The sequence below is a fragment of the Meleagris gallopavo genome, chromosome 25 (genome assembly GCF_000146605.3).
Source record: "Meleagris gallopavo isolate NT-WF06-2002-E0010 breed Aviagen turkey brand Nicholas breeding stock chromosome 25, Turkey_5.1, whole genome shotgun sequence".
Lineage (NCBI taxonomy): Eukaryota > Metazoa > Chordata > Aves > Galliformes > Phasianidae > Meleagris > Meleagris gallopavo.
In genome coordinates, this window is record NC_015035.2 from 3,405,998 (window position 1) to 3,425,776 (window position 19,779).

Consider the following 19,779-nt stretch of genomic DNA (forward strand, 5'->3'; position numbering starts at 1 on the left):
CGCCGAGCAGGGTGAGCGCATCCCCGGCACCGCCCGCCGGGTTGAGCGCTTCGCCTCCGGTGCGGTGCCGCTCTGTGGGTTTCCCTTTCCTTCCCGGTGCAGCCCTCGGGGATCCGCCGTGAGCTCGTTAAAAGGAACGGGATGGGGAAGGAGGGAGGGCGCGGGGTACCGCTGGATCCGCAGGGCGGGAGGAGCGGGCTGGGATGGAAGGCACGGGCGGTGCGGGGCGCAGTGCGGGCACGGCACGGATCGCCGGGATGCTGTTTGCTACCAGCGAGCGACTCCTGAAACTGAGAACGTGGGCAGATGCCCCGTCCTGCCGAAAGAAACGGGCTGTTCTGTGCGAAAAGAGTGACTTAGAAGCTGGGATGTATTATTTAAAGGAAATTCGGGCTGAGATCTTTGCGGGGTCCGTCGGGCGGCAGTGGGCTCGTTAACGTGTGTTCCTCTCCGCAGTCGTCCTGATGGACTCGAAAGAATCCCAAGCGGAGCTGGGCTGGACCTCACACCCGGCCAACGGGGTAAGGGCAGCCCTGGGTGCTGCGTGGGGCTTTGCGTGGAAATTCTCGCTTGTGTGGGGCTGAGAGAGCCGGCATGGCCATGGGGGTGGTGTGGCAAGGAAGGACACCTCCCCAAAATGCACCTTGTGCTCCTATAGAGCGAATTGTCAGCAATCTGAGTGGCACACAGCTCCGGTCCGTTCCCTGCAGCAGGAGCTGCTGTTGGCAGAGTATGGCAGCAAAGTCAAAGTTTGTGTTCCTCACTGCTTCAGATTTGTTTTCCAGAAGGCAAACAGTGTTTAGAGGGGAAAGTGAAGCATCTTGGAGTCATCTACCTTCCCTGGCTGTCAATCTGCAGAAGGAACGGTGTTTTGGGTGCATTTAGCAAGCTGGCATAAATATACCCACAAAAAGAATTGCTTTGGGAAGTGTCAGGTTCATCCTTAAAGCTTGAATCACCAGCTTGCTCAGAATCTGTGCTGCTGATTCTGGGAAAAACCATTGCACTTGCAGGCAAAGGACTCATCCTGTCCCAGCTCTAACTTCTCCAAGCAGAGAAGCTGCTGCTGGTTGTGATATTGTCACTGCACGATGGCTCTGTGTGTCCTGAACCATCTGTGCCTTCTGTGGGTGGCTCTGGGAGCTCCGATGTGGGGTGGTTCCACAGCCCTGTGACCACAGCGTGTGGTTTGGGTGGCTGAGGGATGCTCAGTGCCTGTGCTGTGCCGTTTGTAGGTGGAGAGGCAGCTGGGGGAGGCACTTATGGTGGCTGTGCTGTGTTCAGGCTTTGGCTCCAGCTGCCAAAACCTCTCAGCCTCTATATTCTTTTCACAGTGGGAGGAAATCAGTGGTGTGGACGAGGAGTACAAACCCATCCGTACCTATCAGGTGTGCAACGTCATGGAGCCCAACCAGAACAACTGGCTGCAGACGGGTTGGATCGCCCGGCGCGACGGCCAGCGGATCTTCATCGAGCTGAAGTTCACCCTGCGGGACTGCAACAGCATCCCAGGTGTGACAGGCACCTGCAAGGAGACCTTCAACCTCTACTATGCTGAGTCCGACGCCGATCTGGGCCACAGCATCCGCGAGAGCAAACACACCAAGATTGACACCATTGCTGCCGACGAGAGCTTCACGCAGGGAGACCTGGGCGAGAGGAAGATGAAGCTGAACACAGAACTGCGGGAGATCGGGCATCTGAGCAAGAGAGGCTTCCACCTGGGCTTCCAGGATGTGGGTGCTTGCGTGGCCCTGGTCTCCGTGCGGGTTTATTACAAGAAGTGCCTCAGCACCGTGCAGAACCTGGCGGTTTTTCCAGATACGGTGGCAGAGACGGCTTTTGCCACGTTGGTGGAGGTGAAGGGCACGTGTGTCGAGCATGCCTGGGTGGATGTGGATAATCCCCCCCGGATGCACTGCAGTGCTGAGGGAGAGTGGTTGGTACCCGTCGGGAAGTGCCTCTGCAGCCCAGGCTTTGAGGAGAGGGACGGGAGGTGCAGAGGTAATGGGGCTGTTTGCATCTTTTTGGCTGTGGGAGCGCTGGGTGGACGTGCCAGAGCTCTGAATACCACCAGCATTTCCCCCCAGCTTTATTTGAAACCCTAAAATTACCCTCTGTCATTAATATCCCCATCGCCGTGCTTTAGATGCAAGTTAATAATTTGGTGACTTTACAGCTCTCAAGGTTGCTTTTAATGACAGCTGTAAAAATGGATATAACCCTGACCTTCCCTGGGGTCTTCTTAATGAAGCCAGTGCTGGGACCATTTTGGAGCAGGAGAGGTGGTGGCTGTGGGTGTGGGGGATGCCTGGGAGCCTGCGGGAGGCGAATGTGGGCATCCACCTGCACATCTCTGCTGACGTGTCCCTGGGCAGTGCCATGGGCTCTTGTGAGTGGAGCAGCTTGAGCTGTCCTGATGTGAATGGGTTTTGGTGTGAAAAAAGCTCTTGTTTTCATGCGTTGGGTAGCATCAGTGCTCGTTCTGCAGCATGGAGCCTGCTGCCTTCAGAGCAGCACAGGCTGGGGTTGCTTGAAAGCGGGCAATGAAGCACCGAGGCCAGGGGTTGCCAGGACCCAAGTGCTTCAGCTCTGCAGTAGGAGAGTGAGGTTTTCCAGAGGGAGAAAATCTGCTTCGGTGGGACTGCTTGAGGCTTTATGGGTGTGAACGGTTCTGACTTTCCCCTGAGCCTGGAGGGGGTTTTTATAGTGCCCCAGCAGTGACTCTTCATGCGCTGCCCTCCTCTAAAAGACCTTATTAAAACTATGGGGTTGAAATCTCAGCATTGTTGACTGCTTCAGTGGCAGCTCACCATTCTTTCCCCATCTGTTTGGACTGGGAATTTACATAGCGAGTCCCAGACGGCTTTTGCTAATGTTTCAGGTTTCTCTGTGTTGAGTTTAAATAATTCATATTCTCTAAGGAAAAATATCTGAAGTAATTTAATGGACGTAATTAAGTTTTTCCCCCCTCGCACAGAAAGCAGGTCATTAGTCACTCTCAGCGGAGCAGCATCTTATGTCTGGTCAAATATCAGAAAACAGTTTTAAGAGTTGAAAGTTTTCGTATGTGTGTGTGTGTGTCTTATTTTCTTCTTCTTCTTTTTTTTTTTTTTTAAGCTTTGAATAACTTTAGAAGATTTCTGATGAAAGCCTTTCCGGGCTGCAGAAATTGCTGTACAAGGACAGGAGCCCTTGAATTGGAAGTGGATAAAGGGAAGGGCTGTCTGGGGATGCTCTGTGCCCAACAGTGCAGCCAGGATGCTGGGCACCAGCCTGGTGCTGCCCCTCATAGCCTGTCCCATGCTTGGCAATGGGATGGCAGAAGTGATGCAGGGCAGAGCTTAGAGGCGAAGGAAAGGCAGGGAAATTAGCTTTATTTCCTGCTGAATGCGGGTTTGAGTTGAATCACAAAGCCTCCTTGCTCCGGTGATTTAGGTGCTGAAATCACCCTGCTGCTGCGAGAGCATTTGTATCCTCACACTGAAATTAGGAGAGATGAGAAAAGACTAATAGGATTTACGGCGCTGCTAATTAGTGCTGTGATAAAGCCAAGCCTTTTTGCTGTCCATCTTCCCACATAGCACCGTTCCTCTGAAGAAATCCCAGAGCACCCGACAGCTTTCCTGGGTTTGCACATTTCTGATGAATCATTTTGGTGATCATTGAAACGCAGCCATCTCTGGGGTGGAAGTGAGCAGCTTTAGCATCTGCTTAACATCTTCCTGCAAATAAGAGGAGAGGTTCTGTCACTGTAAATACATTTAAACTGCTTTTCTTGTCTAATATACACCTCCAGCCAGCTGCTGGCCTGTGCTTACCCTGATCTTAAAACCTATTTCCAGCAGATGCACGGTGGGGGGGTGGAAGGTGCTGCAGAACTGTGGGCCATCTCCTGCCCATCCCTACCTTGTTTTCAGTTGGCTTCTCAGCACTGATGTCTTTTTGCCCTTAATTTTGCCAGGTGTGAGCTGCAGCCCCTCCATGCCATTCACTTTGCAACAGCTGCTGTGTAAATGAAAACTGAGATGTGAGGGATCTGCCTGACGTTTGCTGTGAAGTTGTCTTTTGTGCTTCATCTTTCCCATCCAATCCCTTGTAATACCCGCAAGGAGAATTTCGACAAAGCCCAAGGTTAATATTTACCAGCCAGTTTTGTTGCAAATGAGACAACTTCAAGCAGACGTTGAATTAATATGACGGAGATCCGCTTCCAAAAATAGCTGTCAGCCACTCTTCTTTGACAGAACCGTAAATTTGTGCTGTGGTTAAGTCTCATCTATTTGTTTCCCTCTGCTTTTGACAGGAGTGGTGGGAGCTGGCGTGGAGCTGCTGGGACAGCAGTGCTGCTGTCACCTACATGGGGCTGAGTGGCAGTGACAATCAGGTCAGGCGGTTGTGTCCCTTCTGTGCAAGGATCATATATTGCTGATGGTAATTTTAGGGAGAAAACAGTTTCTAGTGCTTTGTCTGGGTTTTTAGAGTCTGTTCTCTAGTGAGTTTGATGGGGGTGGAAGGGATGGCTTTGCCCTCTGTGGTGCAGCAGGCAGGGTTGTCCTGGTGTGTCCATCCCTGGTGGTGTGTGGGGGGGATGTGGGGGCTTTACAAGGTGAGCAGCTGTGGTCTTGAAATGCAGAGGTGAGTCGAGGGGTCAGCAGCTGCTAGAAGAACACGGTCTTTGCTAATGGCAGCTGCTGGTGGTACAAAACCTAACTCACGCTGGATGCTGTGCAGTTAGCAGTAAGTGAGTTCTGCTTGGATCCATCAGGATCTGCCCGTTGGATCCACCAGCAGAGCAGTGCCTCTGCCCCAACGCCAGGTCCTGTTTGAGCCAGTTTTGATGAGAATGGATCTTATTTTGCAAAAAGCAAGGCTGCATTAGTAGTCCTTGAATTTGATTTTCCAAAGGGGAGCACTGCAATAGAGGAAATGTTTACTGTTCCATAAAAGCAGCCTTCCCCCTCTCGTCCCACCAGACCTCCCCTCTGCTCCTGTGCTGCTGAGTGCTGTGGACTGAGAGTGGAGGAATGCCAGCTCTGCCTTCAGCCCCTTTTTGCTGTGCACACATCTCCTGGGACTGCCACAAAGAGCTTTTGTTGGCCAGCTGCTCGTGCTGGATGGCAGCACTCATCTCTCCTCTTCTTTGCTAGGAGGGAACGAAACCATCCAGTCCCCTTGCCCAATGCAGGATGGGAATGCTGAGAGAGGGGCTGCGTCGAAAGCAAAAATCAAAATTAGTGATCCTGAGAACCACTGCAGCATCTTGTGATGGCAGAGCACTGGAATATTGCCACTGCTCAGCTGTTCACTGCCCTTCTCTGCAAGCTGTGGTGTCAGTGCATCGTTTTCCTGGCTGATTTATGTGTTCTGCCCCCCCTCTCCCTCCCCAGATGTGGTACAGCAGTCGTGTGTGACTGGGGGTGGTGGGAAGATCCCTTCCTCTGTGGCTCATGGCCCCATCAGAACATCGTGTCTCTACAGTAGTTGAGAAATAAAAAGTTTGAGTGGGAATTAAAGAAATTTAGAGTAAAAAGTTGCAATATTCTGTGGGTTATTACAAAGATACCTCCTGAAGCCTAAGGTCTACTTTTCCATTTAAGCACAAAGAAGATGGATCCAAATGCTCAGCGCTTGGGGCTCCTGATTTGTTTCATCTTTTATACATTAGCTTACAAACCTGTATGCACTCCTGGAGTTTATTTTATCTCCTGACTGATGCCAGGGTATTATGCATAATAAATTTATTTTTTCTCCTGGGACTCTGCACTGAGCACCAGGCTCTCCTTTCATCCTCAGAGCATCCTGTGCTGCCTATGGGATGCTCAGCTCTGGGGCTGGAGCTGGGCATGCCATAGTGGTGTGAAATGAGGACAACACATTGAGAGGGGCTGAGGGAGTAAATCCATGCTGCAGTTGGAGGATTAATTGGTGAGGAAATTTAGATTTGGGCTTCCTCCCTGAATTATTGGCTTTCTCCTCCAGGGGGTTGTGCTTTTTGCTCCTTTTTAACCTGAGCAAAGTGACTGTTTTTAAGGTGTGGGGAGTGTGGCACTGAATGAATTCTGAGTATCTGCCCATCAGCAGCCCCTGGGGAACCTGCAGTTCTTCTGGTAGATGCTGCTCTCCTTAAGTCCTGCAGACGGACCACCCATATAAAATATGCTTTCTCTTTGGTCTCTTTTTGGAGTAATGATCAAGCTCGGAGATATTTATTATTCTGGATTGCATGTTATATTGCTGTATTATAGTGTGTCTGAAATAATTATGGCTGTGGAAATTGTGGCAGAGCCAGACACAAATTACTCTATGACACTTAATTTTAGACCAAACTACTCAGAAAATTGCAAGCATCACAGTTGGCTTGCAGTGTTCTCGTCATGCCTAAGGTTATACAGACCTGGCTGCTGGATGGACACGGTGGTTGTTCTGCTGAAATACAAAGGGAAACCCACATTGCACCCAGCTCAGGGGGCATTGCAGGGACTCGTGCACTCAGCAGGAGCAGGGTGAGCTGAAGGTGTGGGTTGGCCAGCCCTCAGCATGGGAGGAATTGGCTGGCTGTACTGGGGAACTGTAAGGGACAGCAGTAAGCAGCAGTTGGCTCCATGGATGTGCCTGCATTAGTGTGTCCTTGAGGAAAATTCCTGCATGAACAGCAACGAGTTTCTGCTCGGTTCTGTGGCACTGAATTCAAGTGAATGCATTCTTGGTGCTGAATGGATTTTGGTATTTCAGGGCTGCCTTACTAAATATACTTGGGTATTTAATTTTCCTCTAGACTAAATCACAGAATTTAATTTCAGCTATTAAGAGCTCATTGTTGGAGATGCACAAAGATCTACCCTCTGGACACAGGTTTTCATTTCAGTCCTTCTCCAATTATTTAGCGAGGACTGAAATCATAGGGTAGCGTTGTCTTACAGCTTTCAAGGATGCTGGAAACGACCGTGGGCTGTTTGAAAGTATTACTGAAAAAACGGTTATTAAAAAAGAAGTTTTCAGGAGAAAAACTGCCTTTGAGTTCTCCTTGAGCTGACACAGCCTGAGATGCCCATCCTGGTGGGCAGCACTGAGCCCAGAGGAGCAGAGACCCGACCCGGTGCCGCATTGATCTCTCCCTCCTGCTGACTTTGTCCCTCCTGCACGGGCACAGAGATTGCAGAAGGTCTCTTTCCCTTCCTCACGGCAGGGCTCAGTAACGGTATCGCTCGCTGCCTGCAAAGTATTGATTACAGCTTTTGCAATAAGACAAGGCAAGATTGCAAACCCAGCGTGCACGGGAAGGCAGGAGCCTCTCTATTACCCGAGGACATTTGTTGACAAGGCTCTTTCACCAGCTCAATATACTCCCGGAACTTTACTCTGATGCTATGTTTTGCACAAGGTGCCCTGTCTGGTTTGGGGCTACCTGTCCTCATCTCTGTGTGCTCGGTGGCAGCTGTCCTTCCAGGGCACCAGCACGATTCTGATGGGAAGAAAAAGCAATTGCAGGGCTCTGGGGGATGATGCAGTGCTTGGAGAAGCTGGGTCTGAGCTAGGAGAAGCTCTAAAGTCTGTGACTGGGGTTTAATTTAATTACATGCTATATGAAGAGAATATTTTTGTTTGTTTGCTTTAAGCCTGCTGCTTGATAATTTCATTAGCTGCACCCGCAGCCTTGTGTGTCGTGAAATGGCAAGTAACAATGCTCTCTTCTCCACGCTTTTAGTGATGGGATGGAGTTCAGCACTGTGTCTTTTCGGGGATCTTTTCCAAGCTGAGCAGCCCTGCTCTGCTGGGGCCCCATTTCCTTCTTCTGGCAAAACATGAGGATTTTAGGGTTCCCTTTTTGGAGATCTGCTGCCAGATGTCACAGCAGCCAGAGGCAGGCAGGGTGCAGGCAGGCATCATCCCACATCTTGCACCCACCCTGCCCACACAGATAGATCATCTGGTAAAGAAAACGGGAGAAATGATGTGCTTACATGAGCAGAAAACCCGGCTCTGTGGAAGCTGAGCTCAGGCTGCTGCCTGTTGTCCCTTCACCCTCCTGGAGAAGATTCTCTGTGCTCTTTTTTTGGAACTGGGAGGCTGGTGTGAGACCCTGAGGTCAGCCCTGGGGGTGGGAACTGCTGACACCAAGTGCATCTTCACAGCATTTCAATGAAATGTTTAGGATGTAATAACCATTGACTTGCTCAGCTCGATAATGGCATTAAGATGGATGGAAGCTGGATGTGCCCACCTGATTCGAGTGGTCAGCATCACTGTAGCTGCTGTGGGAGACAGCGGTGTGAGCAGTTCTGTGTTTTATCCCATTGCTGCTAACAGAAAGTGAGGCAGCAGGGACTGATGTGGTGCAGGCAGGGCATGTTGAGCTGGTGACCTGTGCTGGGAGCAGGGGGCTTGTGGTGCTCAGAAGGGTTCCTTCATACCTTGATATGCATTAGTCACAGGGATGGATGTGCTTCTTCTTGGTGCTCCTGGAAATGATGTCTGTGTGCACCCTGCTGAAGGTCTGCAGGGAACGAGGGATGCAGAGGAGCCCAATGCTGTGATCCACACGCAGCCCCTCCGTTTGGCAGTTCCAGCAGAGAAAATTAACGTGCATTAAAAGAGAATGGACTTTGTCAAATACAAATTTCATGAACCAAAAAAAAAGAAAAAAGAAAAAGGAAAGGAATTGATTTTGGAAGACAACCGAGTTGTAGTGTTAATTACAAATGACTGTATAGGCGTTTTGGGTGAATCTGCAGGCGTTATTGATTCCTGCTGGCAAGCACACAGCTCTTCCGCCGTCTGCAGGAATTCAGCAGCATGAATAAGTTCAGCAGTGCTCGTGCATACAACGTCCTCCCTGTTTTCCCTTTGTTCTCAAAGATCCGTGAGGTGTGTGACTCACCAAGCTGGCTTGAGACAGTTGGGGTAGGAAAACCAAAAGGCAGAACTCATCAGAAGCATTCAGGCGGGGGGCAGAAACACGCTGCTGGACTGCAAGGGAACTTTCCTTGTGGTCTGGCACAGCTCAGTGTGATTGGAGAGGCAAAGCCATGGGAACACGTGTGCACATGTGTTTCCCAGTGATGGAGGCAGGCAGGAGGTGTTTGATGGGTTCTGTCTGATTTCTGTCTTGATGCTACCTGGAAGCTGTGTGGGTTAAGTAGCTTTAGTCCTAAATCCGCGATACAGTGCAATTTCCACCTCGTATTTAATCTTCCATCTCTGCTCATCCTCTCAATATTTTATGCTAAGCTTCAGTATTTGCTAAGGTCTCAGCCCCATCCTCTCTGCAAAATGATGAGCGCTGTTTAATTAGGCACCGATAAGCTGCAGGAAATGGATTTTTGGATTCCTCAGGCCCTGCTGAGTGGCTGGGGCAATGTCAGCGAACATCTCCTTACTTGGATTTGTCTGTTCAAACCCACCTGTCCCATCTTCCCTGCTTGAGTGTGGTCAATGTTCCCATGCTTCAAAAAGAAAACAAAGGTTAAGTGAATTGTTTGAGGTAATCAGCTGTTGCAGCGATGGATGTCAACATCACACAGGCTACCAGCCAGCTGGTAAATAGAGCTGGGGTGATTAATAACTTCATTTTACTGCTGCATGCAAAATCCTGGCCGTGCTTCACTTGAAAAGAAATGCAATCAGCTCCAAAGCTGCAGAGCTGCAGTCAGTTGTCCTGCTTGGTGCACTTAGCGAGTCGCCTCTAATCACTGCTCATCAATTAACAAGATAAAGCTGCTCGGATGCTGATGCCCCGCTGCTGATAAATCAGGGTTGCAGCCAGGGATCTCTTGCTATTTTTTAAGGTGAAACGTCTATGCCCAGCCTGCTGCTGCCTGGGGAATGCTGAGATCCGTGCTGGTGACAGAGAGGCTTCTGCAGCCCCTGGGGCTGTGGGGCAGAGCCTGGGCTGCAGCAGGAGGAGCAGTGGCAGCAGTGTGGTGCTGCAAGGTGGATGCTGCTGGGGAGGGGGAATTAAAGCTGTCCTGTGATGGCTTAATCAGAAACCAGGCCTTTTTCGTGCTTCTCTGCATCCTTAATTGCTCCAATCTCCCTATGGCTAAGACTGTGTGTGGGAAAGGATGCTGCTTTTTGCTCTCCGTAGTCACCTGTTCGTGTCCAACAGTGGCAGCATGAGAAACCCATGGGGTTCTGCTGCTGGCATGCAGTGTGGTGACAAGGAGGGAGTGTGCCCTCTTGGAGAAATGAATGGGGAGCACAGGGAGCATCTCACGTGGGCAGCAGTGATGGAAACGGAGTGAGGCGATGAATTTGTCTGTCCCACCCAGCTGCTCCTCCTCCAGGATGAGGGATTATAGGATTCCATTATTTAATAATTCAGTTGTGGTGGTACCTGAGAGGCAATTGTGTACCAAACAGAGAATTTCATTCTGTAAATGGATGGTCTGATTGCTGGAGAGCTGCCACGTACCTTCTGCAAAAATGAGCACTGCAAAGTAACAGAACTGCCTATAAACTGACTGGGGACCAAGGAAAACACCTGTGGGATGAGGAGGAGTTAGGGGGAGTTTGTCTCAGAAACTGAGATGCATCTGTGATGCATCAAATGTCGTGGGGTGCTTCTGCACTCCTTCTGGAGCATCAGAATAGGACAACCAGGGGACAAAGTTAAAAACAACAATGTGTAGAAAGCCAGGAGGCTGCAGCACTCCTGTTATTGGCTGTGATTTCAGTGAAGGATTAGGCAACGTCTAAATGTTGTTTTGTCAACTTCCTTCTCCTAGCTATTAGAGACGGGGAGGAACTGCCTGAAAGATGCTTCTAATTGAAAACGCTCAATTTCCTACCATGAGATGTCAAATTTATGTGACTGCTGGGCTTGCCTTTAGCTCTGGGGGATGACAGCAGTATATTCCCTGGTTTTACTGCTCGAGTCCCATCAAGTTTGTAAACAAGATTGATTTTTCTGTTCTGCCTGACAGAGGCTACGAGCAGGAACCCGGTGCCAGCGTTGGAGCTTTGATGCTGTAATGAGAAGCTTCTCCCTGCAGAGCAGGACATGCTGTGCTCTGGGCTGGAATGGCTGAGCAGGAGTGGAGCCCATGGGAGCTCAGGATGTGCCTGCAAGCACTGCGTGCCAGTGGCAGTCCTACTGGCCTGTACTGTGGGCAGTACAAAAGGAAATGCAAGCTGAATACATTGCCACACGTATTGGTGTAACAGTAGGCTTGCTTTGGTTTCTCAAATAAAAAGGGGAGGCTGGAAGTTTTGGAGGTGGTTTGAACACCCACTATTTTGTGTGTGTGTGTGTGTGTGTGTGTGTGTGTTATCCAATGCCTGAAGTAGGGGAAGACATTTATCGTGTGTTGCACACTGCCTCTATGTTGCTTCTCTGTTTGTGTGCCAAGCCCGTGCTTTGAAAGGTCAGCATTATCTGGTCCTGGAGGTGTGCTGGGAACTGGCAGAGGAAAAGGCAAAGCTGCAGACTGTCCAGTCCCACTGGTTTTGAAGGCTTTTCTTTTCTGATTCTCCATTTTTACCACTTTTCATCTTTAGCATAGAAAAGCAACATTGAATCCACTATTGCCCAGAGAGGCTGTGGGTGCTCCACCCCAGGAGGTGTTCAAGACCAGGATGGATGGGGCCTTGGGCAACCTGGTCCAGTACCAGATCTGGATGTTGGTGGCTCTTCCTGTGGCAGGGGACTGGAACTTAATGATTGTTGGGATCCCTTCCAACCCAAGCCATTCTATGATTGGCAAATTCTGATTTTCATTCTAGATACCAGGAAACCCCTTGTTTGGGCACAACTGGAATAGGCTTGGGTGGCCAAACCTTCTGCTTTCTATCTGCTTGCACTGTGTGACAGAGACTTTGTGTGGAAAGGAGCAAAGCTTTCAGGTGACTCTTGAAAGGCTGCTTCTGTGACATAAGAAAAAGCAGAAATCTCCCCAGCAGCTGGCTGTCCATGTGCTGGGACAAAGCAATCTCACCCACCCACAATCACAGCAACTGATTTATTTAACGGCAGTGAAATAATGTCCCCTGTAAACATTCACCCATTTTCAGCATCCCATGCAAGTCTTCTCTGCCCCGGTGCCTGGTGCTTTGTCCTCAGATCACAGCCAGAGCTGCCAGTTTTGTGTCATGCGAAAAAGTAATGAATCGGAGTGCGCTGGAATAATCTTCATTAAAAGGAACAGTCTCAGCAGCCAACTCCTTAAAAGTGATGAGAGAGGGGACTGCGCTTGGGGAGCTGTTTGTGTGGGGACTTCACAAGGCTGCATGCTCAAGGAACTGATGGAGGGGCAGCAGGCAGCAGCCCCACATCAAGAAGATGAAGCCAAGCAGAATGTATTTGTTTGCAGGCTGCTGCTTTTTCAGATGTTGGTTTAGGGCTAAAGTGAAGCTATTGTGAACTGCTCTGTGGGGTTTTACAGCCTGTTTTTTTGTTGTTTCATGTGAAGTAATGTGTCTTTCATGCAGAAGTAGCTCCTAGGTGTCCTGCTGGGGTTGGTAGGTTTGTACACTGTGCTGACTGTGGTCAGGATCAAGCAAATTCCTCGACCAGCGGATGAACCACTTTCTTGTTTGAATATCAAAGATGCTTTCCAAAGGATAAAGGCAGCCTGTGTACGGCCTGTAAAAGTAAATTGCTGCTGCTGCTGTTTGACTTCAGTACAACCCCACTGCCTGCAGTGTCAGCTGTCAATCTGCAGTGATGGCACCACGGCAGCCAGCACATGGCCTCGTGTGCAGCTTTGTAGCTCTTGTGGCCAATGAGTTCTCCAGCTTCTTGATCTGCTCTTTTGGGTTGGTGCTAAGTCTTGCTGTGACTCCCACTTCCTTTCGCTCTGTTTCCCGTATCCCACATTTTTCTGCTACCACCTCCTCCTCCAAATCCGTCTACAGCTTCCAGCATCACTCTGGCTGATGTCCTGCCAAAAGCCATCATTCTTTCAGTGCCTCCATAGCCCACTGAAAGGGTCCCACAGCACCAAGTGACAGCATCAAAATGTCCACTCTGAGTCAAACCAAATGGACATTTCCCTTGGTGCTAGGATCCCAGCAAGGAGCTTGGAGAGTGATGTGGTCTGGCCAGCAACAGGCAGAGGAAGCCCAGGGAGCAGGATGGTGCAGTCACCAGCTGTGGCCCTGTTCTGTTTGTGCTGTTCTTTCAATAACTCCCTTTCTCTCTTTCCAGCATGCCTTCCAGGATTTTACAAGCTCTCCCTCCGCCTCCCTCTCTGCTCTCCTTGCCCTGAGCACAGCTTCACGCATGAGGAAGCCTCCACCTTCTGCTCCTGCCAGAAGAACTACTCCAGGTCCCCGTCAGACCCTCTGTCTGCCTCCTGCACGCGTATGTCTCACTGAAACAGCAGCTTTGTAGCACCAAGGAGGGCTGGGCCTGGGGAGGGCGATGGGCTCCCCTTGTTCCGTGGGGGTGTGAGGTTCAATACATCCCACGTGTGGTCGGGCATGCAGGCACTCACTGGTAAAACTAGGGCGGTTAGTTGTTCAATGTAGTTTGCAGATTTTAATTAGTTGGCCTCTAGTTAATTGGATTGGACCTCAGCTCTTTCAGTGATGGATGGGGTAGAAGTGCCTGCTTGGCACTGAGAGGCTCAGACATGGGTTGGATGGCAGGGAGAGGTGCTGTGGGTGCTCCTCACACCTTGTGTGAGCTGTGGCTGGCTGCGTGTGGGAGGTTCCTCCAAAGAGAAGCCCACTGTGCAGTCCTACGTCCTGCATTCCCATCCTGTGAGCTGCCATGGCGCCGCTGCCTGAACACAGGCCTTGTTCCGTCACCACCTGCCTCCCCAAGCCCTACCAGTGGGAGCCTTGAGCAACCTCAGGCACACGGCTACCCTTCTCCTCCTAGGCCCACCATCTGCCCCAAGGGACCTGGTGTACAGCCTGCGGCGTTCCTCGCTGGTGCTGCGTTGGAGCGCTCCTGCCGACGCGGGCGGCCGCAGCGACCTGACCTACAGCCTGTGGTGCGGCCACTGCCCAGCACCGAGGGGCGGCTGCGAGCAGTGTGGCAATGGTGTGGGCTTCGTGCCGCAGCAGACGGGACTGGTGGAGCGCACCGTTACGCTGGTCAACCTGCTGCCCCACGCCAACTACACCATCCGCGTGGTGGCCCTCAACGGCGTCTCGGCTGGCAGCCCGCTGGCAGGACAGCCCTACGCTGAGGTCAACGTCTCCACTGGGCTTGCAGGTACTGGTGGAGTGGGGATGTGATGTGTGCTGGGGGTTCCTGGCTCGTTTGCGGCACCTGCTGCTCTCCTTGATCCCGAAGGCACTCTTTCCCCACCCAGGGACAACCTGGGCTGGAAGTCACAACTCCTTCGAGCAGCTGTAGGTTGTGTTTGCAGCTCATGGAAAGTGTATTCAAGGAGATGTGCTTGTGAAGCCACTTAGAAAAGGAGTCGTTGAATATTGGTTATCCTTTGGAAACAAAAATCCTTTTATCTCTTTTCTCTGCTGGTCCACAGCAAGATTTTTGACTGTAATTATCTACTTTATCATAGAATAGAATCATAGAATTCATTCACAGTATGGTTTGTGTTGGAAGGGACCTTAAAGCATGTCTAGTTCCAAGCACTGCCCTGGGCTGGCTGCCCCCTTAGGGTCTCATCTGTAGCCTTGGACACTGTAGTGGAAATGCTAAGTCATGACCTGAAACAGTGGTGGAGCACCTGGTGAGAAGGCAGAGCCAGCCCAGGGGAGCTCAGGTGCATGCAGTGCAGCTGAGTGACTGAAGGGGTGGAGCCAGGATCCACCCCTTCCCAGACCTCATTTAAGGGTTGGCAATGGAGGTGAGGTTATCTCTTGCTGGAGGTCCTTGCTTACCTGAGGCTTTCCAAAGATAAGCAGCTCTTTTCTTTCATTTCTGCACCTGTGGCTGATGCATTTGGGCTTGTTCTTGTTTGCTGTAGTCAAAGATTTTGCTACCCTGCTATTACCATCCCATTATAGCATTACAGGCACCTCCAGGGATGGGGCACCACAGCTCTCAATCCTCTGAGCATCCTCATGGTCTACTCTGGACCCATTCTAGCAGCTCTGCTCTAGGTTTGAGTTCCCTTAGCATGAGGGGAAGCTGGTGTCTGTGGTCCTGGGGCTGCTCTATGCTCAGCTGTTGGCTGTGCAGCACTGCCTTGTTGTGTCCTTGTCTGCTCCTCTGTGGCTATGTTATTAATTTGCATGAAAGCCCTTTGCCAAGCCACGGTTAATGGAGACAGATGATCCTCACATACCTCTTGGCAGGAATTGGCCAACAATTTCATCAGAAAGGATTAAACTTTGATCTTGTTATAAATAATTTTCCCACCACTTGATCAAATGGTTTTGCCTGTGTTGTTGCTCTCTCTCCTATCCTAATTTCTGTGAATCCGCTCGGTGGATGCTGTGCCACAGACCACCCTTAGCAGAGATGTCACTCCTCATTAGGGCCACGGCTGCTCAGGGAGGAATTTAGTGCTGGAAAGAGCTGTCCCAAAGCTCAGGCTAGTCCTGAGCCAGCAGCACATGTGCTGGGGAGGGTGGGAGCTTAATTACATCTGATAAGGTCGTTGCAGAGGTTCCCATGTGGGTGGTGGGGCAGAGCCTGAGGCAGGAGGTCCCTGTGTCCATAGGGAACATAGCAACAAGTCCATGGTGCCAGCCTGTGCCGAATCTGTAAGTCTGTTCAATGCAAGTTTTCATCTTGGTAAGTGGGAATCTCACACCCTTACTCCACGCTGTATACTCCTGAAGGAATTGAAGTATGCATAAAGAATATGGCATAATTAATCTTGTAATCTGCTCAAAATCAATGTCTCTTGTCGAGCTGTCAAGCCTCCGGATGCAGATGGTGGCACAGATTTAGCTGAGCAGCTGAGGTTCGGGAAGCTGCTTGAAACCCTCGAGTGTTTTGCTTCTGAAGGTGTCCCTGCCCAGGCTGGAGCTGCTCCCCGTGTGCTGGGGCCCCTTTGTTTAAATCCATCACCAAAGTGCTGAGTGGGGCCAGAGATAAGCAGAGAGCAAGGCCTCAGGGATGCCTGGAGCAGAGGCAGCTCCTTTCATGGCTGCGATATGATGGTCTTGGGGATGTCTTTGGCAGCATCAGGAGAGCTCTGGCTGGAGATATGCAGATTCAGAGGAAAAATTAAACAAAGAAACAAGACCCTATTTAGCTGTCAGATCCCAGCTCCTCTAAATATAGCTCTAAGTGCATCTTTCACGCTACCCTTCCCCTTCAGCATTCACAAGAGGGAATTAGCAGTTGCTCATTGTATTTGTGAGGAAAAAGAGAAGATGCTGTTTAGTCTGCAGGAGACAAAATTAATACTGTGTTTTTTCTAATCTGGCCCCAGCATGGGACTAAACAAAAGTGTTTGAGGAGCGAACGGAGCTGTTTACCTGCAGGAGCAGATCAACATCAGCTATGTAAATGTACAATGTGGGACAATGTCGTTTGTATTCCTGGCAGGGATCAGCTCCTGTCTTAAAGGGCTTTTAAATCTGTTGCAGATTAATAATGCAGCCAGTGCCGGAATGCATTCTGCTCTCTGAGACTGGGAAGTGCTTTTTGCTGAATGAGGTGCTTTGAAGCAGCTGCTCTGCGTGCACATTGCTGCTGCTCCCTTGGCTTCCCCACACTTTGCTGCCTGCAGGGGTGGCATTGGAGACTTGCAGCAGCTTGAGTATGGGCTGCCTTGGAAGATCCCTGCTCCATGAGACTCTCAGTGCTTTGCCATGTGCTTAGGCTGTTCTGACTGCCCGGGCACCTCAGATGCTGGATCTAGAGCTTGTGCTGCCAGTTCACAGGAATTAACAGGTGCAAATTGCTGCTTCTGCTCTGCTGAGTGACCCTGCAGTTGGTTGGGCTTTGTCTTGGCTCTATCACAGCAGCTGATTGCACTAATCAGGGCCCTGGTGTGACTGATTGCACCGTGGGGTGGAGAAGAAAAGTGATTTGCAGCAGAGCAGAGCTGCTCTCCATCAGCTGTAGCATCTCCCTGTGTCTCTGTGCATCTCAAGCTCTGCCCAGGTGGAGATCTCCCACTCCTATGCTCTGACTCCATCTCTCCTCTCTGTCTCTGACTCTGGGCATCACCTTCACCCGTGCTGCAGCTGTAGGTTTGGCAGCACTCATCTCCTGAGCCCGATCTGCCTGCTGTCTGCTGCTCACAGGGAGCGATACTGAATTACTGTATAATTAATGGGTACAGAATGGACACTTAAACTGAGGAATTCAAGCTCATTTCTTAATACTAAGATCAGCCAATGGGCTGCAAATCCATCGTCCATTTGTCCTCAGAGCATCCATGTCCCCTCTGGATGCCTGCTTAGACACCTGGGGTGCTCAGGGCACAGCACCTTTGTGCCATCACTGCTGCCCCACCAGTTAATGGAGAGGAGCACATCCACATGCAATGGAGTGGAGTTTATAAAACCAGGCAGAGCGCTGAATAATTTAAAGTTTGCTTTTTCAGAATAGAGACAACGTTAGGGAAGCTTAAAATATTGATGGGAAACATAGTTGTTGTTTTTTTTTTTCTTTTCCCACAGTGTGAAATGCTTTATAGTCTGTGTGATTTTCTTTAATCCCTTTTAAGCATGGTGAAGGCTGGTGCTCGCTTTGCTGGCATGTTCCACGTGTGCTGCTCTCCACTGAGGCACTCGGAGGGCACGATTTCTCCTGATGGCTCTGTTAACAGTCAGGAGAGCTTGTTCATGTTTTCTCAGTCTGTTTGCTGGATTCAGAGATACAGGGAGACATCTGTGTGATATCTTATTGATGGGGATCATATAGCACAGCAAGGAGCGCTTAGCTCCGTTTACAGGAGCAAAGCCCAGGCTGGCTTTGGGAGCATGCACAAGCAGGGCTGCTGCCAACCTTCTTGTCTTGCTTTGTGCTCCTTCTTCTTTATGCATGAATAACTTGATATGCCCTTAAAGGTCAGCTCTGGGGCCAGTGTGTGTGGACACAGAGGGTTATTCTTTAGAATGTCAACCCCTATTTAGGCACTGGGTGGTAAGCAGTGTGCAAGGGCTGAGCCTGATGCCCTCGGAGTGCCCAGCTGTATTCTGCATCCTCGTGCTCTCAGAAGAAGCTGAGAGGACTTGGAATCAAGGAACAAATCATCATGAATAAAACATCAGCAGGACGTTTTTCTGCAGTGGAGATTAATGAGCTAAGTCATAAATATAAAATTTCACAGATACTTAAGTTTACTTTCCAGGGACTTGTTCCTCTCTGCAGGAGTCCTGGTGGAGCAGTCAGGGCTCAGCGCGTGTCCTGGTTTGATGGAGAAGCAGCACGGGCCGGGAGCAGCCAATTCCCTGCACAGCTTTCCCTGTGCTGCCATGTGCGGGTGTTGAATTGGTCGCTGCAGACCCTTTGCTGTGATGTGTTCCTTGGCCTGGGGAAGTCGGGCTTTCTGATCAATCCAGAATGAGAAGCTCCAGCAGAAGCATTTTTCACATTATGTTTTCCCTACTAAAACATTTCTTGGCTGTTTTAAAGAGCATCAGAGCCACTGCTGTCATAGCATCTCTCACCTCCTCCCTGCTGCTGCCCAGTGAGTGCTGGGCGCTGCCTGTGGGCTGAGCATCACAGCAGTGCTGCTCCTGCCTCAGGGGGAGCATTGCTTCCTTGGTGAGCTCCTGTGATGCAGCTGGAGCTGCTGGAGCACCTGCAGTGTGTTTGCTAGTCTGGGCATTGGGATGAACTGCATCTATCCTGGGCAGGATATGGCATGGTGAAAGCAGGAGCTGCCACATGCATCCTGTGCAGGGAGGTGAGCTAACCAGGAGCAGAAATGCCAAGGAGGACGATGCAGCATGCAGTGTGTGCTGATCAGAAATAACCAAGCAGCTTCTGGAGCACAGCTCAAGTGCTGGCAGCAGGCAGGGCGGGCAGCTCTGCCCGATTCCCAGTGTTGGGATGGGATGGGATGGTGAGTGGGGCAGCACTGGGGGGCTCAATGTGTCCTGCAGCTCCCACACACCGTTAGCAGCAGGCACAGAACACCTGACCCCTGCAGCACTGTGGCAGAGGCTGCAATCAGGGCTTTTTGCTTCTTTTAGGACAGAGCCTTGCTAGCTGACCAGATCACAAAGCAGTTGTATTTTGGATGATCACCAGCTTGGAGTTTGCCCTGTTTCAGTCCTGATTCAGAGAGAGGAAACCACAAACTGCACAAGATGAATGCTCTTCAGCCATTCAGATTATTAAAAGCTTTTACTTTGGCATCAGAGGACAAAAGCAGAAACAAAGTGACCACGAATGTGAGGACAGTGGTAAAACCCCCTCTAACTCATGCTCTCCTAGCTATTAATGTGGCTGTTGGTAACTGCAGTGCCCCAGACTTGCTGGCAGGGTCCCCAGGCGGGCAGGCTCTGCTGTGGGGTGGCTGCTGGGGGCTTAGAGGGATGCTCTGCCTCAGCCATCACCCCCTGCTTTCCCCTCTGCCCTTCCAGTGCCAACCCCTGTCACTGACATCCGCACCGATAAAGTCGAGCAGAAGAGCATCTCCTTGTCGTGGCAGGAGCCAGGCTTCCCAACCAACAGCACCGAGTACGAGGTCAAGTACTACGAGAAGGTATGGCTCTGGGGATGGAACCAGCACCCATGAGGCTCTGTTCCTCAGCACCTCATGGCTCAGTGGTGGAAAATAGGGGATGTGAATGCATGGTGAGGGTTTTACTGGCACCTGAGAGCAGCAGAAGCACTTCCAGTGGGTGCTTGTAAAGGCTTTTCCTGTCCACCAGCCTTATGAAATCTGCTTATGTAAGTTTTTGGAAATTTGGGTTGTTTGGAGGGTTTATTTTAATTAGGGTGGT

At 50.6% G+C, this 19,779-nt stretch overlaps 1 protein-coding gene across 1 annotated transcript; it reads left to right on the top strand.

Annotated features, from left to right (window-relative positions):
* Positions 1 to 16: 16 nt before the first annotated feature.
* LOC104914316 (ephrin type-A receptor 10-like) lies at positions 17 to 19,622 on the top strand. Its single transcript, XM_031556811.1, has 5 exons — positions 17 to 521; positions 1,335 to 2,004; positions 13,148 to 13,303; positions 13,826 to 14,164; positions 19,417 to 19,622. Exons 1-5 carry the CDS (start codon positions 465 to 467, stop codon positions 19,569 to 19,571), a joined length of 1,377 nt encoding a protein of 458 aa, XP_031412671.1. The 5' UTR covers positions 17 to 464; the 3' UTR covers positions 19,572 to 19,622.
* The last annotated feature ends 157 nt before the right edge of the window (positions 19,623 to 19,779 follow it).